Source organism: Crinia signifera, chromosome 11 (assembly GCF_055691185.1).
Source record: "Crinia signifera chromosome 11, ASM5569118v1, whole genome shotgun sequence".
Classification (NCBI taxonomy): domain Eukaryota; kingdom Metazoa; phylum Chordata; class Amphibia; order Anura; family Myobatrachidae; genus Crinia; species Crinia signifera.
In genome coordinates this window covers 103,623,402-103,650,838 of record NC_139227.1, presented here as the reverse complement: position 1 = coordinate 103,650,838, position 27,437 = coordinate 103,623,402, and the positions used below count along the sequence as shown (strand labels likewise).

Genomic DNA, 27,437 nt, shown 5'->3' with positions numbered 1-27,437 from the left:
CTGAAAGGCACAGGATTAAGAAGAGAATGTAAAGCAATGCATTTAGTAACATAAAATCTTAAAATTTAGAAGTTCCCTTTAGCTATAAACAATAAAAGAGGAGCCAACATGAGAGAGGAAAGCGAGAACCGTAAAAAAAAAAAACAGAATAATACAAAACATAAAAAAACATATTCAAGAAACTTTAAAGAAACAAAATGTTATTTTGACAAGCACTGTGGCGGTAATGCACTGTGGCGGTCATATCGCATGTTTATCTGGAGGTGCGAACAAACATTCTCTGACATAACTCAATATTAATAATAAGAATTTTAGGTACTCTTTACTTAGAAGGGCGCCCATCTCGGCCATCTCTGGCATTGAATGCACTAAAAAATCAGGTGCGATGCGACAGACGAGATGCCCGAGATTTCCCATAGGGAACAATGTTAAATGTCTCAATTGACCCGATTTTCCTGTTCAATGCCTCAATTGACCCAATTTTTCCATAGGAAACAATGTTAAATGGGCCACAGAGGCCAAATAGGCACCCTGAAGTGAATAATGGCCACCCGAATTGTTAACGCCACCCCACGATCAACGTCAACCCGAAGCGTGGCGAGCGCAGCGGTACGCGTCCTACGACCTTTTCATACCCCCACTATCCACGTCGGCGTGGAGTTGAGAATAGAAAGTGTGGCGAGCGCAGCGAGCCACCGAGCCCGAAGCGTGGCGAGCGCAGCGAGCCCCGCGAGGGGACGTGGATACCTTCACAGGTATCCGCGTCCCCTCGCGGGCTTCACAGCTGTCCGCGTACCCTCGCGGGGCTCGCTGCGCTCGCCACGCTTCGGGCTCGGTGGCTCGCTGCGCTCGCCACACTTTCTATTCTCAACTCCACGCCGACGTGGATAGTGGGGGTATGAAAAGGTCGTAGGACGCGTACCGCCGCCCCTCGCGTACCGCCGCCCCTCGCGGGCTCGCTGCGCTCGCCACGCATCGGGTTGACGTTGATCGTGGGGTGGCGTTAACAATTCGGGTGGCCATTATACACTTCAGGGTGCCTATTTGGCCTCTGTGGCCCATTTAACATTGTTTCCTATGGAAAAATCGGGTCAATTGAGGCATTGAACAGGAAAATTGGGTCAATTGAGACATTTAACATTGTTCCCTATGGGAAATCTCGGGCATCTCGTCGGTTGATCGCATCCGATTTTTTAGTGCATTCAATGCCCGAGATTTTTTACTAACGATGCCCACGATCAAAATCGTGGGCGCCCTTCTAAGTAAAGAGTACCGAATTTTATTCTAGGACAGGCTTGTGGCTCTCCAGCTGGTGTGAAACTACACATCCCAGCATGCCCTGCCACAGTTCTAGCATTCCCTAATACATGCATGTCCAAACTATGGCCCTCCAGCTGTTGTGAAACTCCAATTCCCATCATGCCTTGCCACAATTTTGCTATTAGGGAATGCTAAAACTATGGCAAGGCATGCTGGGATTGGCAGGTGGTCTGAAGCCTGCACAGGGCAGGTACCTGGCATCACATGACGTCAGCACCCGCCCCGTTCTTGGACATTTACGAAGCAAATAAAATACCAGTTTAAACTGACATATTTGCAAAGGCCTAAAAAATAAGTCAAAGGTCGCGACCAACAAATACTTTTTTGGCAAATGGATGTGTGAGCGTACACATCAATTTGCATAGCAGCTGGGGGCGGGAATTGATTCGGTAACCAGGTGGCGTTAGCCCGCTTGCTAAGCAGCAAAAGACCGCTGCTTAGCGAATGAACCAGAATTAGGCCTTCACTATGTCTCCTAGATGTCTGGGAGGCACCATGATGCTATAATGCCAGAATAGATCAGGTGTGTGCAATAATTCCATGTGCTGATCTCTGGTGATCATGGGGTAGATGTACTAATCCTGGGAGAGTGATAAATCCCAGGAGAGTGATAAAGTGGACGCAGATAAAGGACCAGCCAACCATCTCCAAACTGCCATGTAACCGGCTGTGTACGAGAAGTGACAGGAGCTGCCCATTGTATTTCTCTCCAAGGATTAGCACAAAGACTTACTGTACATGAAGAAACCTTTTTATTTTCTATGGGACACCAGCAAAATCAGCATGGCTCGCCGCCCTAATATCCCTGTAGTATGTGCGTGTACCATACCCTTACAGGTAACTGAATATGCCCCAAACCACAGAGGTTTACAACAATATCCTGCCGCCATTATTTGTATCCTTAGAAGTTCTGTGAAAGGATTAGAAACTTCTGCCTATTATTGTATGTATGTAACATTCGCTGCTTTACGAGCCAACTAAACGTCACCCGCAAAAACACACACCGTTCACAAAACACTGGGTGCATGCAAACACCCCCAGCCAGCACGCCTCCTTTACGCCCCCCCCCCCCCCCTAGTGTGAGCGCTATGAAGACTATGCAGGTCACCGAAGGCGCCCACCCATCGGTCCCCATAGCAAATTCGCAACAGGTCAAATGAACAAGAACGACCTCCTTAGTACGGTATATCTGAACCCACACACATACGGCTTTGTAGAGAATGCTAAGGAAGGGACAATAAGCTGTATTTATTTGTCATTGCAGGGTCTCTACTTGGTATATAACCCCGTGCACCTCTCCACTACAGCCGCAGTAGGAATCCTTGCACTAGGTCTGATTGGATACTATATCTTCAGGATGGCCAACCACCAAAAAGATCTGTTTAGACGCACCAATGGTAACTGTGAGATTTGGGGCAAAAAGCCCAAATTTATTGAATGTTCTTATACGTCGGTGGATGGAAAGAGGCACAGCAGCAAACTAATGACTTCTGGATTCTGGGGGGTTGCCCGGCACCTAAACTACACCGGAGATTTGATGGGGTCTCTCTCTTACTGCCTGGCGTGCGGATTCCAGCACCTGCTGCCTTATTTCTATATTATTTATATGACCATCTTGCTGGTTCACCGCTGCATACGTGACGAACACAGATGCTCCAGCAAGTACGGGAAAGACTGGAAGTTTTACATGGATGCAGTCCCGTACAGGTTACTGCCAGGCGTATTCTAGGTATTTCAGGTTAACGTTTGTTGGAACTGTGACCAATAAAGTTTCATTTTTAGGAAACAAGTGATTTTTTTTCTCACTTGGAGAAGTGCTTTATAAATATGGGGACCAGCTGAACAACACGTTGATTAATCTGTTCCAACACTGGATCTACAATTTCAGGAATTTCTTGGACAGACCCGAAACTTTACAAAGTAAGGAAGCCCACTCTGGGAGTAATAGCTAACCAGTAACCTATGGCTTCCCTGATTACAGCCTCTGCTGTACTGATTTATTTTATTATTACTGTCTGTCCCATGAGATTGGAGCTTTTGATGTAATTTTTTGTGTCACATAAGCCTCCTGTGTGGTTAACGTTCTCCACCACTCATCTGGATTTTTTCCTGAATAAAAAGTTTATTTTGTGTTGTCATGACCGCTGTCGCTGACTGAGATGGTTGGCAGGAGGTTCTCAGAAGGAGCGTTTTTACCAATTAAAGTTTTGTTAGAGTCACTTAGGGGTATTCAATGCTGTGGGCGAGTGGTGACAGTGAGCAGAGCTTCCTGCTCGCTGTCACCACTCACGCTGACAGTATTCAACGCAGCCCCCTCATACGCCAATTTTTTCCCCTCGCTCCATTTTTTGAACGAGGGGGAATTGGTGTATGTGGCTCCAGAACCAGCGAGACTCGCGGCTAAATACAGCGAGTTTTCTGCATTAGCCGCGGGTCTCGCTGTTTTGGGGAATTCTCATTGTCCTGTGACGGCGAGGATTTCCCCAGAACGTTGAATAGAGCGGGGGTTAAACAGCGAGGATTGCTGGTTTTCTGCAATCCTCGCTGTTTAACCCCCTCGCTGGCCACTCGCCGCGGCATTGAATACACCCCTTAGGGGCAGCTTCAATTACACGTGAATAAAAATGGGTTAGAACTGGCCCTAAAAAGGGACAGAACTGGGGGTGCTTGTAAGTGTGAGTTGTATTTCCTGCAGCTGCAAAAAATTGGGGTAGTTAGCCCTGTGAGTACATAAAATAGAACAGAAAAGATAAGCAGCGCACACAATATTTAAAAAATATAGTTTTATTTGAGTAAGCAGGAAATACAGCAAAATAGTAAAAAGCAGATTGAATATAATGAGTTGAAAAAATCTGAACTGAATAATTATAATAAGCCGTATGTGGCTATAAAACTTTCAAAAAAGAACAGTAATAACGAGTATATTTAATAGCTAGAGAACAAGAAGATATAATAAAACAAGGGGTGGTTAGTAGTGTGTTTAGCATGTCAAAGATTTTTACAAAGATTTTTAGGGGAAAAGAAGGAGTAGCGTTGTGTCATTAAGGGTGAACCGGGGCTGTCAGGTAGGGGTTGATGAACGAGGGAAGGGAGAAAAGGATTTGGATAGAATAAAGAAAAGAAAAAAGGAAACAAAAGAGAAAAAAAAAAGTAAATAAAAAGGAAAGGGGGCACATGAGTATGATTAGAAGGTGGGCATTACTTAAGGTCAGGGAGGGGAGTATTATGAAGAGAGTACCACGGAGCCCAGATAGAGTGGAATTTTTTAGCGAGATTATTTTGAAGGCTGGTGATGTATTCCATATTCACCACATGACGGATTCTGCCTAAAGGTGCGTACACACAGATAAATTTTGACCAATCGCTCAAATAGTTCCGTGTGTATGAACATATCGTTCATATTGGGCCATGCGCGTACCCGACGGTCGTTGGTAGAGGTCGCTGATCTTTCCTACATGCAGAAAGATCAGCGACCATTCGTTAGCGTTGTGTACCAATCGTGTCATGTGTATGCAGGTTGAATGATTTGGTAAAGCTAATTGACTGGCTCCCACTCCCCTCCACCATCATTAAAGATCAATCGTTCATGTGGAATCGTTTGCTCAATCGTTCATCATTTGACACCAAATCGTCTGTGCCAGAGTTCAGAGGAAATGTTAAAGACATTGAATCATTTTCCAAATCTATCCTTGTGTATGCACCGTAAGAGCTCTTGATGTCTCAGGGCCGTAGGTACCTTCCAATTGCGTGCAATCTGGTATTTTAGCAGAACATGAAATATGTAAGAAAAGTTTGTTAAATTCAATGGGCGTGTGGTCAAGAGGGGCACATAGGAGAAAGTTGGCAGGTGTTGGCGGAGTAGGGAGGGTAAAGAGTTGTGATAGGAGGGAGCGAACCTTGTCTCAATATGGCTCAATCGCCGGGCGGTCCACCATGTGTGATAGAATGTTCCCATCTGGGCACAGTTCCTCCAGCACAAGTTAGAAAAGCTTGGGTACATACGGTGCAAGAGTACCATCTAAGTACCATCTGGTATAAATTTTATAAGAATTTTTCTGTATGGCAACGCTTATAGAGCATTTGGACATTGCGGATCAAATCATAATCCATTCCTCGTCGCCAACATGGCGACCTAAGTTGGTCTCCCAGGCTTGTATAAATATTGAGTTATAGAATTGGGAGATGGCGCCAGTATCAGTGGGTCGGTGGATACAGAATCTTTCTATCGGGGAAGTAATTTGGGGTGAGTTGGGAGAGAGGTAGCAAAGTGACGTAATTTGAGGTAGTGTAGTGTCAGGAATATTGTGTTTTATTTGAAAATCAGCAAATGTTTTAGGTGCGGATAATGTGGTAAATTCTCGTAACGCCGGCTGATATCCATGGGGATGCCATCGTAGTTGAGAGGCCGGGAGCAAGAGGGATTGCTCCAGAGAGATGTTAGTGGGGATGGGTGTGTGGTCAATTAGAATTTTCTATCGAGAGTATCCCAGATTCGGAGAGTTATATCAACGGTAGGAGAGGGATGGATAAATTGAGGATGGGATTTGCAAGGGAGCCAGGGTAAGCATGAGATCGAGGGAGTACCAACTAAGTCGCTTTCCAGATCTACCCATCGTTTGAGGTTTCTCGGGGAGTGCCAGGCGATTAGTTGGAGAAGTCTAGTGGCATGTAGATAGTGCTGAAGGATTGGCAGACCGAGACCACCGTTCTGGGATCGTTTAGCAAGGATGGTCTGGCAGATTCTCGACTTTTTGTGGTGCCATATAAATTTACCTATTGTAGATGGTAAAGTGGTGATGGGATTGGGATCGTAAGGGTTTGGAGTAGGTATAATAATCTGGGGAGGGTGTTCATTTTATGGCATTAATACGTCCGGTCCAGGAGATGTAGTAAGATTGCCACTGCTGGAGGTCCTTATTGATAGATCTAAAGAGTGGGGGGTAGTTTGCCTTGTATAATGTGTGATATGATTTAAGTATCTGTACACCTAGGTATTTAAGGGAGCCACGTTTCCGGGTAAATTTAAAGTTGGACTGGAGAAGAGTTTTCGGTACTTGTTTCCTAGCACGGCGCCCGTCGCAGGTGATCGCATACCTTAACTTAAGGTATGCGATGGACGCGACCTACGCGATTTCAGGTCTATTTTTAGCCTTTTCCCCGACAATTAAAAAATCGCGTCCATCGCATGCGATGCGACCAATGCGATTTTACATAGGGAACAATGTTAAATGGGCCAATAGACCCGATTTTTCATTGTATACCCAGCCTTATGGATATTTTACATGTGAAATGCCCCCCCCCCCCCCATTGTTAACGCCACCCCACGATGAACGCCAACCAGAAGCGTGGCGAGCACAGCGAGGGGCGGCGGTACATGTCATCCGACCTTTTCATACCCCCACTATCCACGTCGGCGTGGAGTTGATTTTAAATAGTGTGGCGTGCACAGCTAAAATAAATGTCAGGGTGTGCCACCCCGAAAGCAACTCGGTTACACCAACCCAAGGGGAGCCGCGCCCCAAATCCATCCCCAAGACTAGCAATAAGTGTCAATTTTTATGTCTTAAGGCTCATACACACTGGGCGACTTTGAGCTGAAAGTCGCTCAAAACACCCAGTTTGAGCGGCTTTCAGCTCAAACCCAAACAGTGTGTATGCCCCGGCAATGAGCGCTGCTGCGCGCTCCCGCATCATCGCCGGGAAAGCCGTTCATCTGCTGGTTATACCAGCAGATGAACGGCTTTCAGGATGGCTTTGCATAGCGCTGCGCTATACAACGCTGTCCTCCCCCCTCCTTTGGAGCCGGGCAGGGGGAAAGCCGCTCAAAGTGTATGCACTGAGCGGCTTTCCCCGCAGCGATGTCCATACACGCTAGGCATAGTCGCCCAGTGTGTATGGAAACTGGAAAAATACAAAAAAATAAAATAAATCTCACTTTAAGTGAGTAGCCACTGCCACCAGTGTACAGTATAAAATGATATACTATATATAATGTACACAAAACTGCACATTTGACGCACATTATGATGTGGCGGTAACGCATACATTGCTGGCGCAGGCCAGCAATGTATGCGTTACCACCTCCACTGCCCACCAGTGTATATTATGGTGGTAATGCATACATTGTTGCCGAAGGCCAGCAATGTAAGCGTTACCACCACCACTGCCTGCCAATATATATTATGTTATGGCAGTAACGCATACATTGCTGGCGCAGGCCAGCAATGTATGCGTTACCACCTCCACTGCCCACCAGTGTATATTATGGTGGTAATGCATACATTGTTGCCGAAGGCCAGCAATGTAAGCGTTACCACCACCACTGCCTGACAATATATATTATGTTATGGCAGTAACGCATACATTGCTGGCGCAGGCCAACAATGTATGCGTTACCGCCGCCACTGCCGGCCAATGTAAAGTATGGCGGTAACGCATACATTGCTGGCGCAGGCCAATGTATATTTTGTTATGGTGGCAACATACATTGCTGGCGCAGGTGAATGGATTTTCTCCCTACTTGCACAGCTGCAAATTAAATCATAGCACATGAGCGGGGCGGCATGGGGTGGTGTTTACGAATATATGCAACACATTGATCACTCCTGAGAAACCCAAGAACAGAAATGCACTGAATAAAATGGTCCCTGCTCCCACCCTTGGAATTCAAACCCCGCCCATTATGTAAATAGCCTTTTATAATGAAAGATTTTCATCAAATTCTTTTGCCTCCTGAAAATCTCTTGCTTTTTGTGGAAAATAGCTCAGTGTGTACGCACTACTTTGGTGAAAGATATTGGTAAAGGTCCATACACACTGCGCGACTATGCCCAGCGTGTATAGACAGTGACAATTGCTGTCTTCGCTGTGGGGGAGGGGGAAGCTGCTCAGTGCATACACACTGCGCGGCTTTCCCCCCACCAGCAGATGAATGGCTTTCCTGGCAATGATGCTGGGGGCTCATCGCTGGGGCAAACACCCCGTGCGTTTTGTACTAGATCACATTACATGCATTTTTAATGCAATGCCAGAAGAGGCAATGCAATCTAGTAAGGCACATACTTTTTGTGCTGTGCGACGTGATGTGCGCGGGGGCATGCATTGCACCCATTAAATTGTACCGTGTATGGGCACCTTAAGTAAAGATAAAACAATCTTACAATAAATATCATTGTTAAAATCAGATTAGCCCTACTGACTACACACAAGCACCAGACAGCCACAACAGAGATAATGAGAGATCATTGCCATTTCTATAAGCATCTACTTATGTTCTACTAGTTCTCATCTATGTTTGTACCTTATATCACTGTGCTGAATACTGAATTACAAAGAAAAACAACACCAAGCCCAAAACAAGCTACTCAAATACATTATAAGTCCAAAAAACAAGAAACAAACAACCATCAAAATAAGCAACTCCGAAAAATAACAAACCAAAATCCGCTTGTTATAAGCTGACTTGGAAGAAGATACAAGAGTCTGTCAGACAACTTGTCGTCATAGTAACGCACACACTGTAGTTTCCCGCCATTTCCGCGTGCCTCGTTCTCGGCTTACTGTGTTGCTTTGGCACCGCCCCCCTGTCCCCATGACCATATTCGATCTTATTGGTCGCCGTGCTTTGATTGATGAATGACGACGATGGGCGGCTCTTAGTCGCGCTCCACCAATCACAATGGAGGAGTGTTCAGTAACCAGGAAGTGTCAGCGTGTGGGTGACAGAGGGGAGCGGCTGGGACCGGAGACACCATGAGCTCCCCGGTAAGTGTCCCCTTACCCTTTCTATGACACCGAGCCACCCTCCAACATATCACCCTGATCTCCCACGGCATATGCCCCCTTCACATCGAGCACCAATCCCACCTCTATATCACCATGTTCGATAGTATGTGTCCTCTCTGTATTCCTCTGTTCTCCTCCAGGAAGTGTCCCCCCCTTTCCCCTCTGTATCCCCTTGTTATCCCCCAGAAAGTGCCCCCTTTTCTCGCTGTATCCCCTTGTTCTCCCCAGGAAGTGCCTCATTTCCCCACTGTATACCCTCGGTCTCCCCCAGGAAGTGCCCCATTTCCCCGCTGTATACCCTCGTTCTCCCCCAGGAAGTGCCCCATTTCCCCACTGTATACCCTCGTTCTCCCCCAGGAAGGGCCCATTTCTCCACTGTAGCCCCTTGTTCTCCCCCAGGAAGTGTACCCTTTCCCCTTTGTAGCCCCTTGTTCTCCCCCAGGAAGTGTACCGGTACTCTTTACCTAGAACGGCGACCATCGCGATCATCGAATGCACTAAAAAACGGGTGCGATGCGATGGCCGCGATTTCCCATAGGGATCAATGTTAAAAGTGAGATTGGACGCGATTTTAGTGTTCAATGCCTCAATGCCCGCGATTTTTCCATAGGAAAAAATGTTAAATGGGCCACAGAGCCCAAATACTCACCCTAAAGTCTGAAATGGCCCCCACAATTGTTAACGCCACCCCACGATCAACGTCAACCCGAAGCGTGGCGAGCGGCGGCGGTACGCGTCCTCCGACCTTTTCATACCCCCACTATCCACGTCAGCGTGGAGTTGAGAATAGAATAGTGTGGCGAGCCCGAAGCGTGGCGAGCGCACGCAGATACCTTCACAGGTAAACGCGTCCCTTCGCGGGCTTCACAGGTATCCGCGTCCCCTCGCGGGGCTCGCCACACTATTCTATTCTCAACTCCACGCCGACGTGGATAGTGGGGGTATGAAAAGGTCGGAGGACGCGTACCGCCGCCCCTCGCGGGCTCGCTGCGCTCGCCACGCTTCGGGTTCACGTTGATCGTGGGGTGGCGTTCAAAATTGTGGGGGCCATTTAAGACTTCAGGGGGACTATTAGGGCTCTGTGGCCCATTTAACATTGTTTCCTATGTAAAAATCGCGGGCATTGAGGCATTTAACACTAAAATCGCGTCCAATCTCACTTTTAACATTGATCCCTATGGGAAAATCGCGGGCATCGCGTCGCACCCGTTTTTTATGTGCATGCGATGCCCGCGATTTTTTGCCCGCGATGCCAATCGCGGGCGCCGTTCTAGGTAAAGAGTACCAGTGTACCCTTTCCCCTTTGTAGCCCCTGTTCTCCCCCAGGAAATGTCCCCTTTCCCCTCTGTATCCCCCTGTTCTCCCCCAGGAAGTGCCCCCTTTCCCCACTGTATCCCTTTCCCCACACTATCCCACTGTTCTCCCCAGGAAGTGTCCCCATTCCCCTCTGTATTGCACTGTTCTCCACAGGAAGTGTCCCCTTTCCCCTCTATATCCCACTGTTTTCCCGCAGGAAGTATCCCTTTTCCCCTCTAAATCCCCTGTATCAACCTTTGCCCCATTAGTGATCCCCACACACCGTGGGCCTTATTTTGGTTCACTCTTTCTGACAAAATACTTCTTAGATGGACAAAACCATGTGCACTGCAGGGGGGCAGATGTAACATGTGCAGAGAGAATTAGATTTGGGTGAGTAATTTTGTTTCTGTGCAGGGAAAATACTGGCTGCTTTATTTTTACACTTCAATATAGATCTCACTTTGAAGTAAAACCCCACCAAATCTAACTCTCTCTGCACATTTTGCATATGCACCCCTGCAGTGCACATGGTTTTGTCCATCTAAGAAGGATTTTGTCAGAAAGAGTGAACCAAAATAAGGCCCCGTGTCCACATTAGAATTAGCCCACCAGTAAATGATCCCATAATCCTATTGCATGAAATCACAGTTTTATTGTATAGGGATTGATGTGGGTTTGTCATGTTATGCAGAACTGTATCTGCAGGACTTCACTGTCTAAACTTCCACATAAACCAGGATCCGTATATATGTCAGCACCATTAATCACATTAATGGACTCTGGCAGGTGCTGTGTGGTCATAATCCCCATCATTGGGTCCAGCATTAGGATCTGGGCACTAGGGAAGAGGATGAACTGAAGACCGTAAATGGCACTTTCAGAGACATTGCTAATAGGTGGGTCACAATAAAAGTGCATCCATTTCCCAAGCCTGTGATACAGATGTAAAGCTGTCAACACTGGCAACCGATTAGCTATAGTTCAGGTTGCTAGTGAAACCTAGTGGCGGTTGCTAAGGTCTGTATTTGCAACACTTGAAAGGTCAGAAGCTTTGTTATTGTCTAGGACAGAGGCTCAGAAGACAATGGCTGATTAGCTGCGTCCGGGATCCCAGTATAGGAAGGGCAGCAGCGCTGTCTTAGTGCCTGATTCAGAGCTGATTGCTGATGTGTGAATTTTGCAATCCTATCGATTGACTGCATATTGATCATAGTGCACAAGCCTTAATAGCGCCAAAAATTCCCTCGCAATTTGACTTCCAGGAAACCAGTGTTTGTGGGTGGTAACTGGATGCTTTCTGGGAGTGTTGGGAAAGACGCAGGTGCGCCCAGGCATTTTTAGGGAGGGTCTGTGACGTCAGCTCCGGCCTCCATCAGCCTGATTCTGTCACACATGGAAACAAAAAGAGTTGGGCTGAAGCGCTGCCTCTATGTGTAGTAATTTAAGCTAGATGGGGGAGCTTGTCCGTGGTAGTTGCTGCCGCTCGGCTCCACTGGCGATAAAGGAGCCGAGCGGCAGCAACTACCAAGGGGGGACCGAAGCGCTGCGGCTGCAGCGTCGCCCCACACCCACGGACAAGCTCCCCCATCTATTGCGGCTGCGCCCACAGAGAGGTAGAGCAATAGACACCAACAGCAGGAGCACGGACGGTAACCAACGGCAACCAGCCACACAGGGTAAGGAGCGAGTTAGTGGGAGGCCGCATCTCGCTTATCCCAACACCAACTTACCGCACACTCCTGCAGGAAACCATATTTAAGCACTCTGTGCCAGACTATACCCTCAACAAGCCCAGAAAACTGTCACTGTGAACAGCCTAAGAGACATAAACCCTGTTGTGCTTATGGTGTAAAGGGGTCTGTTGACACCCTCATTCCCCTCGGGGCTCTTAACACTGACAGATAGACGGGCTACCAAATAGTGGAAGAGACATACCAGTTACGACTGGCAACACCCTTCCCCCATCACGCACGTTATATTTGCATATTACAAATAAAATCATCAATTTATCTTTAAACAATCTCTCCTCATTCTTAAATTACTACACATAGAGGCAGCGCTTCAGCCCAACTCTTTTTGTTTCCATTTATGACCCACAGGGGAAGCGGGTAACCCCTGAGGCTAAGCAGCGCCCAAACCTCAGTAATCCAAAGCGAGCGCAGTATACACCCCAAATCACTGATTCTGTCACACAGTTGTGGAAGGGTCAGGGTTATGTACACTTGCACAGACTGGGAAATCATTCTGTGTTGAGTGAATTGCGAATGAATTTGCAGAGCATAGTGGCTAGCGAGGTTTTCACTGGGCAGATTGGCATGGGGTGGCTATCTATTCGCAGTTATCAGGTCTAATTCAGGCCTTTAGGGGCCCATTTATCATTTAATATTTGCAGCAAATTCTTTGAAAACACCCCTTTTCGGGGGTTAGCAGCAAATATGATGTACCCCCGGCATTTATCATGGAGGGATAGGAGCAGGGATCTCCGATACCCTATGGGGGCTGCGATGCTACCTGATTTACCAATATCCGGAATGCAAAGCATTTTGGATATCGGCTTCCGCAGCTACAGCCATCTCAGAATGGTGGTAGCACACCGGGCTACACACTGCACTTCTGTCCGTAGTGGCCGCTGTGCGGTGCAGTCAGTGGGTGGCCAGAGGTCACCGCCCAGATCTAATTGCATATGCGATCCATAGAAAATGGGCCCCTCTGTCGCATGTTTTCCCATTCACATAACATGCTCATTCTCTGTATCCATTGACATTGTCCTCCATACAGAGACGGCTGCTATCATCGTGCATTACCTAATGCTTCATTTGGGACTGGTTGGTCCTATGTATCAGGCCAGACTGCAGTGAGGTTGTATGGCTGATTCTCTAGCAAACTTCAGGTCCTGTTGCCTGCAGATCTGGCTGTGTCCGGACTACACAGTAGTAGATGCATTTATGCTGCCCTTGTAAATGTAATCTTTTTCTTTTACAGTGCAAATTATCCCATGGGCACAGTCACCAGCACAGCCACCACCATGCAGGGCAACACTGCATGCCCGGGGAAGACAAGGTGGTACCAGGACAGCAGGTAGTGGAGGATTACAGCAGCTGGGACATTGTGAAAGCCACACAGTAAGTATAGCGTTGGCGTGTCAGCCTTTTAGTTGGCTGACCCAATATTCATTAGTTTGCCATTGACACCATTGAGGTATAATGAGCTTCATGCTTCATTTATGTCTCTAGGGGCTTATGAACTACAGGAATATTGGATGTGTAGAAGATTGATACTTTTGTATTAGTGATCTACAACCGCAAACAATAAATAAGGCAAATTGACAGTCTCTTGTTTATATGGGATCAGTCTGACTGCCAAAATATTAATTGACAGTTATCTTCAGCGATTTACAGGTTTTATAATGTAAACATTGGGTGGAGCTGTATGTTCAGCCTAAACTCTAGCCCTGCATCGTTATCCACTCAGTGAGCGGCATTTCTAGCCACTTGCAGTGCAGAGCAGTAATTGAACTTTCCATTGATCTCTTGTCCACCTTCTCCTACATCTGCTGTTATCTGGTGTGGATGTACAGAATGGCTTCTTATGTGCATTGTGACTGATGTATCTATAGATGCTTTTATAAATGTGTGGAACTAGTCTCTTAGTGGAGTCCAATAATATGGTCACAGATTGTCTCATGCGCACAGGAAAAGTGCATCATCGGGACCCATCTCTAAGTTTGGGTATGGGCCCTACGGTGCTGCTGTGTGATCACAGCCACCTGCTGTGTCTAGGAGTGCAGAAATTAGGGGCCTGTTCAGGGCATGCATCATTATTGGCACATTAACTACTAACTCCAGAGATTTAAGCTACTACCTGCAGATCTATTCTTTCTACTTCTAGAATGTCCCTTTATCTCTGTCCCTGTCTTCCTCTTCCCTATTACTGTTTGTTTTGGAATGGTTCACTGCTTTTAGGCCACACACCATGCTAGTGTGTTACCACCTCTCTGTTTATTTTACAGTAATGAATCTGGCTGCAGTTGTTAAGCAGTGTCCTGTTTTTTTAACGGCTTTTTGTGAGAAGTGGGTGTATTCCTAGGCGTGTGATAGGGTGCCCGGTCATCCCCCTGCATCTCTTCTGTCCTTGTTGAATACCTGGGCCCGTATCTCTCACTGTGGGGTGGAGGCACTGGTAGGTTATGGTTAGGCAGCAAGTCAGGATGAATCTGCTGTGCATACAGTACTCTGGGTCGCTCACTTCGGGGTGGAGGCACTCGTGGGATATGGTCAGGATGAATCTGCTGTGCATACAGTACTCTGGGTCGCTCACTGCAGGGTGGAGGCACTGGTGGGATGTGGTCAGGATGAATCTGCTGTGCATACAGTACTCTGGGTCGCTCACTGTGGGGTGGAGGCACTGGTGGGATATGGTCAGGCAGCAAGTCAGGATCGTCTGTACATACAGTATTCTGGGTCTCTCGCTGCGTGGTGGAGGCACTGGTGGGATATGGTCAGGCAGCAAGTCAGGATGAATCGGCTGTACGTACAGTACTCTGGATCTCTCACTGTGGGGTGGAGGCACTGGTGGGATGTGGTCAGGCAGCAAGTCAGGATCGTCTGTACGTACAGTACTCTGGATCTCTCACTGTGGGGTGGAGGCACTGGTGGGATGTGGTCAGGCAGCAAGTCAGGATCGTCTGTACGTACAGTACTCTGAGTCTCTCGCTGCGGGGTGGAAGCACTGGTGAAATATGCTCAGGCAGCAAGTCAGGATCGGTTGTACACACAGTACTCTGGGTCTCTCGCTGCGGGGTGGAGGCACTGGTGGTATATGGTCAGGCAGCAAGTCAGGATGAATCGGCTGTACGTACAGTACTCTGGGTCTCTCACTGTGGGGTGGAGGCACTGGTGGGATATGGTCAGGCATCAAGTCGGGATCTATTGTACATACAGTACTCTGGGTCTCTCGCTGCGGGGTGGAGGCACTGGTGGGATATGCTCAGGCAGCAAGTCAGGATGAATCGGCTGTACATACAGTACTCTGGAGCTGTAAGCGCAAGGGAGATGGTAAAAGTCTCCTCTTATGAGACTTAGCTTAGCACTTCAGCAGCCTGTTCTGGGTAACAATGCCTGCTGCTGCCTCGCCGGCCCTCGCAGCAGCACATATGCGTCACTTTAGACACTTTGCAAGCACTGTGAGGCTGTATTGCTGACCACTGCTGCTATGCTTTCATCCTGAAGTAAGAGATCTGTGGGTAGACATTATTACTATTATTATTGTTGTTATTATTTTATTTATAAGGCGCCACAAGTGTTTCGCAGCGCCGTACAAAGGAACAGTACAGGGAGACAAAACTTGGCATAACATTGAATAAGTAACAAAAATAGAGTACAAATAAAGAGCGCCACAGTTCAATACACATTACAGCTTAAATATAAGTAGTGAGGACTCAATCAACATACAACTAGAGGCATGAGGCCAATGATGGAGATGAGATAAGATCATAGTGCAGGTGTGGCCAAACTATGGCCCTCCAGGTGTTGTGAAACTACAAGTCCCATCATGCCTTGCCACAGTTTTGTTATTAGGGAATGCTAAAACGATGGCAAGGCATCCTGGAATGAGTAGTTTTACAACAGCTGGAAGGCCACAGTTTGGTCATGCCTGCTGCAGAGTCTTGGTAGCAAACTGGTGTGGGTTATAAGGTCAACCGAGTCTAGTTTTGAAAGTCATTAGATTGACACATGCAGTAGGTGGACTATGGCAAAAGGTCGACATAGGAAAAGGTCAACATGAGTTTATCACTGGGATTTTTGTTTCCGTCAACATGGACCCCCAATTTGTGTAAACCGTACCCTCACATGGCTCATCTGCTTCCGGCGTGGTGCCTCCCTTTGCCCAGAACACAACCGGAACCCGTATCAAACATGCTCATTATGGCGTTTAGTGCTCCGCCTGTGCACTACAGAATGTTCTATGCGTCGCCAGTAGTAACAGGCATCTGGGTATTCGCATGGGATTTTATAGTTGCTTTGTCGCGTTTCCTATCTATTTGTAACTTTAATGTGTTTATTTCAGGCACGGCCTGCTGGATCGCTGCCGGGAGCTGGTGGAAGCCGGTTACGATGTTCGCCAACCAGACAGTGAGACTGTGACTCTCCTGCACTGGGCGGCCATTAACAACAGACTGGAGCTTATAAAGTGCGTAGCTGTGATGGCCTGTACCCACGCTTATGTCTCGGAATAACGCGAGGTTTCCTCTCACTGTGTCCTTCTTTCACACACAGATACTTCATCTCTAAAGGGGCGGTGGTGGACCAGCTGGGGGGGAACCTAAATTCCACTCCTCTGCATTGGGCTGTCAGGTAGGGGAGCTAATAATTATCTACACCATTGTTTTACTTCTTTAATCAAGGCTGGAAGAAGCTGATGTAATGTACGTCAGACATGATGCGGAGAGGATTTCCGTATATGTAATGTCACAATAGTCAGGATCTGTTCTGGATTACTTTGGGGTCTTTTATGGGGTGGTGACGTCACACATAATATGGTTGTCTCGCTTGACTGCATTTACCAAGTGTGCCCTACGGGAGGATTTCTGTAGAATCTTTATCAAGCCTTGCTGTCATATTGTGGAATATGCAGTAGGTCAGGGATAATCCACCTGCTGTGCAACTGCAAATCCCAGCATGCCCTGCCACAGTATTGGTTTCACAAGATGCTAGAACTGGCAGGGCGTGCTGGAATGTGTAGTTCCACAGCAGCTGGGAGGTAACATGGAGTATCCCCAGGTGCTTTGTTCAGCAGGTGACAAGGAATAATGTGGGTTTGGTCAATTAGAATATTATAAAGAAAAGCTGACAGAATATGAAAGAAGGTTCTCGCCATGACTCCGCAAATGAACGATACAATGGTGGCCGTTAGCGCACAGTTCAGTTGTTCCACAGAAGAAACGCAGTACGAGCAGCCACTTGGGTGACGCACATAATGCGTGGGGTGCAAGAGAACAAGGGACGGCGCAGAAGCAACCAAAGCGTTCTGCTGATAGGGTCATAAGGTCGACATGTAAAAGGTAACACTCAACAATCTCTAGAGAGGAAGCGAATTGACGGATCCATTCGATTCTTGTACAGTCCTTTAATAGACTCTGTATGCGTATAATATCGCCATTTTGGAACACGCCCACATTTGTCATCTGTTTGCACAGCCTACACTACAAGACCCTGAATGATTACACTTCCAATGTAATTGGAGAAGGGCGAAGCTCCTCGGTCAGTGACAGACCAGGGGAACCAGCCTCTCTGTAATTCCTGAATGATTATCTCTGCAGGATGCATTTAAGGCCGATGTCACCTGGTTCCCCACTGTTGAGGGTGTTGCAAGTCTAACAGCTATAACGCCTGCAACTCCGCATTTCCACACTATCGATGATGTAATACAGGGTCATGTGATCACTATATAGAAATCTCTGATTACACAATGCAGCTTATTCCGCAGCACAATTACTCTGATAAGGTGGCACTGCAGTAAACCTGTTCTCTTGCATTCTCGGTCTGTGATGAGCCCCGCCCAGGCTTAGCAGGGGTAATTATCCTGATGTGGACCTGGAAGCTGCAATAGATAAATATAGATATATCAATCTATCTTTTCTCTTCTCTTTAACCCCTTTCCGACATTTGACGTACATTTACGTCATGGTCGGGATGTACTTCCCGACACATGGCATAAATGTACGTCATGCCATTAAACTGTCACCGCGTCTATAGACGCGGTGACAGAGGGACGATGTCTGCTGTCCCTGACAGCAGACATCTTCCCTCATTGCCCAGGGGGGGCAGCGATGCCCCCACCCATCGGCGATCGCTGTGATTGGCTGTTCAATGTGAACAGCCAATTACAGCGTTTTCTGTGTACCGGCGAATAACGTCGCTCGGTGACACAGGGATCGGTGGTGATTGGTGCTGTTAAGTACAACACCAATCACCACCGGGTGTAAAGGTGTCACTGGTGGTCACCCCACCTGCCCCCAAAGGCTGTGATTGGTCCGACGGACCAATCACAGCCATTACACCACACAGAAAATAACAGACAGCCCTGCAGCCGCCATTCCGGTCAGGAACAGCGTGCAGAGCGGTCTCCGTGCCCATCTGTGCCCTTATACTGACCTGATCAGCGTTGGTGGCATCCGTGCTGCCAGCTGCTGGTGCTTCCTGGTTGCTGTGGTTGCTTTTGCTTCCTGGCTGCTTGTGCTGCTGCTGCTGCAGCGTCATTGTGTCAGAGATATATATTGTGTGATATAATTTTGTATCTGCTGCCCCCCTTTTGTGCTGATCAGTATAAACTAACTGATCAGCAACTTTTTTGGGGTGCAGGTTTTTTTTTATATATACCCTGTCAGGTTGCACCCAAATTTGTGTGCCTGCTGCCCCTCACTGCTAATCAGTGTTGCATCACTGATCAGCATTTTTTTTTTTTTTTTTTTTGAGGGTGCTGTGGGTTTTTTTTTTTTTTTTTTTTTTTTTTTTTTTTACACCCACCGTGCTTTTGTGGGTGTCCTGTGCCCGCTGAGCGCTGATCAGTGACGGACGTTACTGACCAACATCTGTGCTCAATTTTTGGCGCAGGAGCTTTTTTTTTTTTTTTTTAACTTACACGTGTTAAAGCACTACATACACACTACATACCCCCCGTGTTGAAATAAAGTTTGTACCCCCCCCCCTACACTATACACGTGTTGAAACACTACACTTAAAAATAATAAAAATGTCCCAATCATCGCAAAGACTGTTTTCAGCGGAGGAGGCATATGCCCTTATTGCCTCTGACACTGACTCAGCCAGTGAAGTAAGCGATGAATTTGCATTCGTCTTAAGCTCCTCTTCCTCCTCTAGTGATGAGGGACCCCCTCAAAGACGCCCCCGTAGAGCAGCTGAGACCCCCCCCCCCCCCCCCCCAATGATTGATCTCGTATGGACCCCACCACCAGACAATTTTGAGCCCCAGGTTCCTGAGTTTTTGGCCAACCCAGGAATCCAATTTGATACTACAGGCCTCAAAGAAATTGACTTTTTCAAAGTCTTTTTCTCTGATGATTTTATAAATTTAATGGTGGACCAAACTAATTTATATGCCCAGCAGTTTATTGCCCAAAACCCCACGTCATCATTTGCTAGGTGGACCCCTGTAGATGCAGGAGAGATGATGACGTTTTGGGGTCTGGTGTTACATATGGGCATAGTTAAAAAGCCAGAAATTAGGCAATATTGGAGTACAGATGTTCTGTACAGCACCCCACTTCATCGTATGGCCATGACCCGGACTCGTTTTGAGACGATCCTTCAATTTTTGCATTACAACGATAATGCACAGTGCCCACCCAGAGATGATCCCACCTTTGACCGGCTATTCAAAGTCAGGCCGGTCATTGATCATTTCAGCGCCAAATTTGCTGAGATGTACATCCCCCAAAATTCATTTGTGTAGACGAGTCACTTATACATTTTAAAGGAAGGGTTAAATTCCGCCAGTACCTTCCCAATAAGAGGGCACGGTATGGCATAAAAATGTATAAGCTGTGCGAAAGTACCTCAGGGTACACCCACAGGTTTAGGGTATATTAATGGGAAGGACACAAGAATTAAACCGCCAGAATGCCCCCCCTCCCTCGTAGGTGTTAGTGGAAAGATTGTATGGGATTTAGTGCACCCCTTCCTGGATAAGGGTTATCACCTCTATGTGGATAACTTTTACACCAGCATCCCCCTGTTTAAGGCCCTTGGTTCAAGAGGTACAGCAGCTTGCGGTACTGTGCGCAAGAACCAAAGAGGCCTCCCAAAAACGCACATTGCCCAAGTAATGAGAAAGGGTGAAAGCAGGGCAATATGCACCGAAAATATGTTGTTGGTCAAATATAAGGACAAGAGGGATGTCCTTATACTGACAACAATTCACGGAGACAGTACACCTCCGTCCCTGTACGAGGTACCAGTACCCACACCTCAAAACCTATTTGTATCCTAGATTACAATAAGTACATGGGCGGAGTGGATCTTTCAGATCAGGTACTGAAGCCGTACAGTGCCCTGCGGAAAACAAAAATATGGTATAAGAAGCTGGCCGTGTATATCATCCAGATGGCACTGTATAACGCTTATGTGCTATTCCGTTCTACCGGCCAGAGGGGGACATTTATGCACTTTCAAGAGGAAGTCATAAAGGGCCTAATATTTGGGAACCAGCAGGCAGAGGGCCCCAGTACTTCTAGTACTGGCCCCCGTATTGTATCAGGGCAGCATTTTCCTAACGAAATCCCCTCCACTGGAAAAAAGGGCAGGACACAAAAAAGGTGCAAAGTTTGCTATAAAAAGGGAATACGAAAGCAAACTATTTTCCACTGTGAAACTTGCCCCGACAAACCCGGCCTATGTATGAAGGAGTGCTTTCAAATATACCACACATCTATGGATTATTAGGTTTATCATTTCACCGTGCTTCGGGGGTCTTGCTAATGCGACATAGCACCCACCATTCATTCCACCAGAATCTGTGCTGCAAAATCCAAATATCACTCCTTCCCTTCTGAGTCCTGCCATGCACCCAAATGGTATTTTTTGGTCACATATGAGGCATTGCCGTACTCGGGAGAAATTGGGGCACAGATTTGAGGGTGCTTTGTCTCCTTCATTCCTTGTGAAAATGAAAAATTTTGAGCCAGAACTGCATTTTTGTGTAAAAAATGTAATTTTTCATTTTCACAGCCCAGTTGTACCAAAATTGGTGAAACCCCTGGGGGTTTGAAATGTACACTATACCCCTAGATGAATTCCCTGAGGGGTGTAGTTTGCAAAATGGGGTCACTTGTGGGGGGGTTCCTAACTTTTAGCATCTTATGGTGCCTAGAAACCTACATGGTGCCTAAAAAATAATCTCATAAAAAGGAGGCTCCAAAATCAAGTAGGTGCTCCTTCTATTATGAAGCCTGTGGTTTGGTCAACGTGCACACTAGGGCCACATATAGGATATTTATGAAAACAAAAGAATTGGGGGAATCAATTTTTAGTCACATTTCTCTAGTAAAATCTACTGTGTTCCTTAGAAAAATGTATTAAAATTGAAAATCTGCAAAAAAAATGAAATTTTGAAATTTCACCTACACTTTGTTTTAATTCCTGTGAAACACCTAAAGGGTTAACAAACTTCCAAAATGCTGTTTTGAATACTGTGAGGGGTGCAGTTTTTGAAATGGCATCATTTATGGGGGTGTCTCACATACATACAAGTCCCTCAAAGTCACATCAGAACTGAACTGGTCCCTAAAAAAATCAGTGTTTGAAATTTTCTTGAAAATTTGAGAATTTGCTATTCATATTTTAAGCCTCCTAGTGTCCAAAAAAATTAAAAGGAGGTTGAAATAATGATGGAAACATAAAGTATACATATGGTCTATGTTAGTTATTAACTATTTTGAGTGGTATGATTATTTGTCTCACAAGCAGAAAATTTAACATTTTGCAAACTGCAAAATTGTCAATTTTTTTACGACATTTTGGTATTTTTCACAAAAAAACACAGACTGTATCGACCAAAATTTACCACTTACTTGAAGTACAATGTGTCACGAGAAAACAATCTCAAAATCACTGGGATAAGTAAAAGCAAAAAAAAGTTATCCCCACTTAAGTGATACATGTCAGATTTGAAAAAAAGGGCTCTGACAGGAAGGCAAAAACAGGCTGCGGCGGTAAGGGGTTAATAAGGTTCTTATAAGGAAAACACATGATTTATACAATTGTTAGCTCTAACCTGAAGAGCTTACATTCTAGCTGATCATTTGCCATGGTTCTGGTTTTTATTTATAACTTGGAAGACGCTCTAAAGCTGCTCTCACATCGCATAAACGGCATTGACCCGGTAATTTGACCGGTTTCTACAAAAGGGTCAGACAGCCTTAACCCCTTTCACACCGCATAGCTTAAACCAGTATATTACCCGTTTAAGTGCGGTCTGAAAGGGGTATTACCGTTTCAATGCCGTTATTTCCCATCACTTTTTTTAAACGTGTAGGATCCTGCTTTTAACACGTTTCAAAATACCGGTATTCTGTAACCGGTAAATTGACAATGGAGTTTTCACATTGCAGCTGTCCCGGTTTTAAAACGGTAAAAAAACGGCAATATATTATATAATGTGAAAGGGGTATTAGTTTACTATTCCATCATGTGCGTATTCATTGACCAATGTTGTGATGTTTTTTGGTTGTGACGTGCAGTATATTCTTCTCTCCCTCCTCAGACAAGGACACCTCCAGACGGTAATACTGCTGATGAAATATGGAGGAGACCCGAACCTTATAGATGGGGAAGGGTATAACAGCGTCCATCTGGCTGTGCTGTTCCAGCACTTGCCTATTATAGCCTACCTGATCGCCAAGGGAGAGGTGTGTGTGAAGGGGACAGGGAAGCTGGTGGTGGGGGGGGGGGGGGGCGGGGTCTGCAGACGTTTGTATGTAACAATCACCGTTTCTCTGTTTGCAGAGCATAGATGTGACCGATCTGAACGGAATGACCCCCCTAATGCTGGCTGCACAGAAAATAATGGGGTAATGAGAGCAAATTCCATCTGTTACTGTGGGGACGCAGAGAATGACTTCGATTAGTGTTTTAGTGAATAAAAGTGTTCCAGAAGAATGGCCGCAGTATATATGTTCCACATAAAGAGCCTAATTCATGTTCTACACAAATGCGGAACTGCTAATGTCCGCAAGTGACGCTGTTGCCCAGGAATGAACAATTGCATACACATTCGCAGGCTATACGAAAGTAGGAGGAACGTCCAGTTAATGGTAGCCCCATGGCTATGCAGAACATATTACAGGCACCATGTATTTATACGTACAAGCCTATAGCCATCGGCAGAGACCCTAAAAACAGCCATAAAACTCCTGCGCTTTGCCAACCACCCCCCATAAATGCTCCGTGAACACCTCCAAGTGGTCACTTCGTGCCAATCCCTGCAATGTGATCATTATTGTGAGCACGATCACAGCGGGACCGTCACACATGCGCAGTCAGAGAATAATTGCTCTGATGTGTGACAATCCACCATTGCGTACAGAAGTGACTTGGGCTCAGAGAGTATTATGCACAGGCCGCATCCTGTATGTCTATAGTCCAGTGAGGGAGCTGCTGCATGTAGTAACATTACGTCCATGGCCTCCAGCAATCCTGCTGGTCTAACATTATACAGCAGTACCTTGCTTGCCTCGTATTAACTAGAACAGTGGATCCCCTTTTTTCTCTCCTGCACCCCTTAATTAGTACCTCCTCCTCTCTGTATGACCTATCCACAGTACTTACGAGTGGAGTGGAAGTGAGCGGTATGCATGTCCTTATATTAAGGAGTAGTGGATGAGTAGTGTGCGGTCAAGGATCGGGCCCCTCTGTCTGGCCCCTGGCTGTGTACTTTTTCCAGGGTCCCCCCTAACACCTGTAGGATTAATGCTGCTGCTTCCTCCACCCTTGTCAGGGCAGGTGATCACTGATGTCTGATCACAGTGCGGGTAGTGCCCAGTGAATCAGACAAAAGCATGCAGAGACACCAATGATGCTGAAGAAGAAACCGGAACTGAGAGACTTCTTCATCTTCCGCCACTATCAATGTTATTTTAAAGTACCCCCAACCAGTCTGCAGCATACCCACAGGGGTACACGTACCCCAGGTTGGGACCCACTGACCTAGGGCTTTGTCCTAGGATAACCAGGGCTGGCCCAACCACAGCCAGCTCACAGAAGCGTGACGGTCTCATGCCAGGCAGCTCTCAGTATTGGAGAACTTGTTTTGTCTAGCGCTGCAATCGCGTATGGGATGGACCCAATTCTCTCCACAAACGGCGCAGACGTGGGGCGAGGTGGGGTATTTAAATCTTTAGTACTTAGGTGAAACTACCCCTCATCTTTTTGAGCATGCAGTCTCTCAGTACCCTCTACACTGTAAATATTGTATATTATTGTAGGATTATAATAAAAAAAAAATTCCCACTAGTTTAGTCTAGTGAAAAATTTGGAAATGTACGTTCCTGCTAAATGCATCGGCTTAATGACATAGCGTCTGGAAGCGCTTTCCTGGTTTATTCTGTTTTCTACGGTCACTTACAGATCATTTTTGTTACATGTGCAGAGTATTACTGAAGTGTGTGCTATGTGTGTAATATATATATATATTATAGAATTCCACTCCAATCGATGTTCCTTATAAAGCGCACTAATACTCTGTGGGATAACCAGATTTCTGTCTTTAGAATGGAACCGACCAGTTTCTTGTTGAAGCTGAACCCATCTCTGAATCTTGTGGACAAGGTCCACCGAAACACCGCTCTGCACTGGGCCGTGTCGTCTGGCAACGTCAACGCTGTGGATCTGCTGTTAGAGGCCGGATCCAGTTTGGACGTGGAGAACGCCAAGGTGATCAATTGCGGCCTATTTAGTATCTGATGAGAAATACTTTTGTTATTGCTGCTTTTTCATATAACCCTTATCCACTAGCAACCTGGGCCAGACCTGGTAATTTGTCACCGGGTCAATGCCGGGTTGGACCTGGGTTCAAGATGCATTTCTAACGCAATGCTACATGGTAAATTGCCGGATCAGCCCCATTTACACTTAACCCGGGTAACGCCTGTTTTTTTTTTCTTATATATTACATAAGAAAATGCCTTTTTAAAGGGCTTTACCAAGAGGGAGGTCACAAAACGGGGCCACTATTACCCAAAAGGGCCACCATTAAAGAAAACATTTCCTTATTAATGAAGAGACCACACATTTATTTAAAAACCTTTTATGCTTTTATGTTGGTCCCAAATATAAAAACCTTTTTAAAAGTGTCTTCACACAAGACTGTTTGCAGTATATCTGAGCCATATGTGTATCCAGACATGTACAAAACGCACATTAAAATGCCCCAGAAGTCCCGATCAGCTCTGTTTTTCCAATATACCGGGTTAGGTCATTACCTGGGTTGGATTGGACAAACGAGCATTTCCACTAGCTGACATTACCGGGTTATTTCTGCTAGTGGAAAAGGGGTCATAAACGATCAGTTTCCATACAATGCCCATCTGCCCCGGGACATCACTCCCTCATCTCTGCCTCTTTGTTGGGGCGCTACTTGTTTGTTAATTAATTATTCTTAGGAAAGTCTAAGTTACTAATTATTAGATATATTATTGATAAAACTGAATTTATTATGTAATTAAGATAAAATAGGTTTATAATAAAATAATTCAGTGTTCTACAAAGAACGCAAACCCGTATAAAGGTAGAGAGACCCCATAATCCGCGTAGTGGAGTCTCAGAAATGTTTGGAATTTATGCAATTAGCCCTAAGTGTATAGGTAAATATTATATAGCAGTATATAGACAGTCCCGGAAACGTACACGGTTAATAGAGATATATCACTGAAAATAATTTTCCAGGTTTACCATAAATGGTCCGCTAATTTTCTGATCAATCTAGAACAAGGACCGGTCAATCTTTGGTCGGCAGATAGCCGCGGGATATCATGCGTGAGTCCGCTCTATAGCGTGTAACGTCAGAATGAGGAGACCATGCCGGCAAGAGCCGCGGGATATCATGCGTGAGTCCGCTCTATAGCGTGTAACGTCAGAATGAGGAGACCATGCCGGCAAGAGCCGCGGGATATCATGCGTGAGTCCGCTCTATAGCGTGTAACGTCAGAATGAGGAGACCATGCCGGCAAGAGCCGCGGGATATCATGCGTGAGTCCGCTCTATAGCGTGTAACGTCAGAATGAGGCGACCATGCCGGCAAGAGCTTATGATACAGTAATATGTAACAATTACTGAGAAAAGCTGCTACAGTGATTGATAAATTCCTCTCATTGTTACTATTAATGTAATGTATCATAAGCTCCAGAAGGTGTTGCAATCAATTCCCCTTTTCTTGCACCATAGATTCTCATTTCTCTGTACGGATAACCAATATACCGTATTACTGTCTTGCCGGCATGGTCTCCTCATTCTGACGTTACACGCTATAGAGTGGACTCGCGCATGATATCCCGCGGTTATCTGCCCACCAAAGATTGACCAGTCATTTAGCGGACCATTTATGGTAAACCTGGAAAAGAATTTTCAGTAATATGTCTCTAGTAACCGTGTACATTTCCAGGACTGTCTATATAGTTACATAGTAGGTAAGGCTGAAAAAAGACTTGCGTCCATCTAGTTCAACCTGGTATAGATATCCATTGCTGATTTGGTAGGTTCTGGTATTTTACAGACAAATTATATTTCTTATTTGTACCCATGGATGTTTTTCTCCAGTAAATGTTTGTCCAACTTTGCCTTGAACGCATTTAATGAGCCAGCCGTTACCACCTCTCTGGGAAGAGAGTTCCAGAGTTTGACTGTTCTGACCGTAAAGAAATTCTTTCTACTAGCTGAATGAAATCTTTTTTCTTCTAATCTATACTGATGCCCTCGCGTCCTAGATTCCTTTCTAGTAGAAAAGAGGGTGCATGACAGTTCCTTATATTGGCCCTTGATATACTTGTACATGTTGAGCATGTCCCCCCTTAAACGTCTCTTTTCTAATGTAAATAGTCCCAAATTGCTTAATCTCTCCCCGTAGCTCAAATTCTCCATTCCCCTAATAAGCTTTGTTGCTCGCCTTTGGACTTTTTCTAATTCTATGATGTCCTTTTTATAGTGTGGGGCCTAGAACTGTACTCCGTACTCTAGGTGAGGTCTCACCAATGCTTTATATAGTGGCATAATTACCCCCTGAGTCCCTAGTTTCCATTCCCCTCTTAATACATGCCAGAATTTTGTTGGCCTTTTTTGTAGCTACATTACAATGGGCACTACATCCTAGTTTGCTGTCTATTTGGACTCCTAGATCCTTTTCAAGTATGGAGTTACCCAGTTCCTCTCCGCTAAGGTTGTAACTTGCACACTGGTTGTGTCTCCCAAGGTGCATAACATTACATTTATCTACATTGAACCTCATCTTCCATTTTTTTGCCCACT

The 27,437-nt window shown here is 46.0% G+C and overlaps 3 protein-coding genes across 3 annotated transcripts in view; 2 read left to right on the top strand and 1 right to left on the bottom strand.

Moving 5' to 3' along the window:
* Positions 1 to 3,461, top strand: part of DHCR7 (7-dehydrocholesterol reductase) — a 31,968-nt gene extending 28,507 nt beyond the window's left edge. Inside the window, exon 8 of the mRNA XM_083164077.1 lies at positions 2,585 to 3,461. Coding sequence (XP_083020203.1) covers positions 2,585 to 3,049 — 465 coding nt within the window. The 3' untranslated portion in view covers positions 3,050 to 3,461. The remainder of the gene's footprint in view (positions 1 to 2,584) is intronic.
* Positions 1 to 8,861, bottom strand: part of PTH (parathyroid hormone) — a 100,170-nt gene extending 91,309 nt beyond the window's left edge. Inside the window, exon 1 of the mRNA XM_083164079.1 lies at positions 8,758 to 8,861. The gene's annotated coding sequence lies outside the window, so the exon portion shown is untranslated. The remainder of the gene's footprint in view (positions 1 to 8,757) is intronic.
* A 67-nt stretch (positions 8,862 to 8,928) lies between these two features.
* Positions 8,929 to 27,437, top strand: part of ZDHHC13 (zDHHC palmitoyltransferase 13) — a 28,183-nt gene continuing 9,674 nt past the window's right edge. The window contains exons 1-7 of the mRNA XM_083164076.1: positions 8,929 to 9,084; positions 13,387 to 13,526; positions 16,471 to 16,593; positions 16,680 to 16,757; positions 22,684 to 22,828; positions 22,926 to 22,990; positions 24,689 to 24,851. Of these exons, the coding sequence (XP_083020202.1) occupies positions 9,073 to 9,084; positions 13,387 to 13,526; positions 16,471 to 16,593; positions 16,680 to 16,757; positions 22,684 to 22,828; positions 22,926 to 22,990; positions 24,689 to 24,851 (726 nt within the window). The 5' untranslated portion in view covers positions 8,929 to 9,072. The remainder of the gene's footprint in view (positions 9,085 to 13,386; positions 13,527 to 16,470; positions 16,594 to 16,679; positions 16,758 to 22,683; positions 22,829 to 22,925; positions 22,991 to 24,688; positions 24,852 to 27,437) is intronic.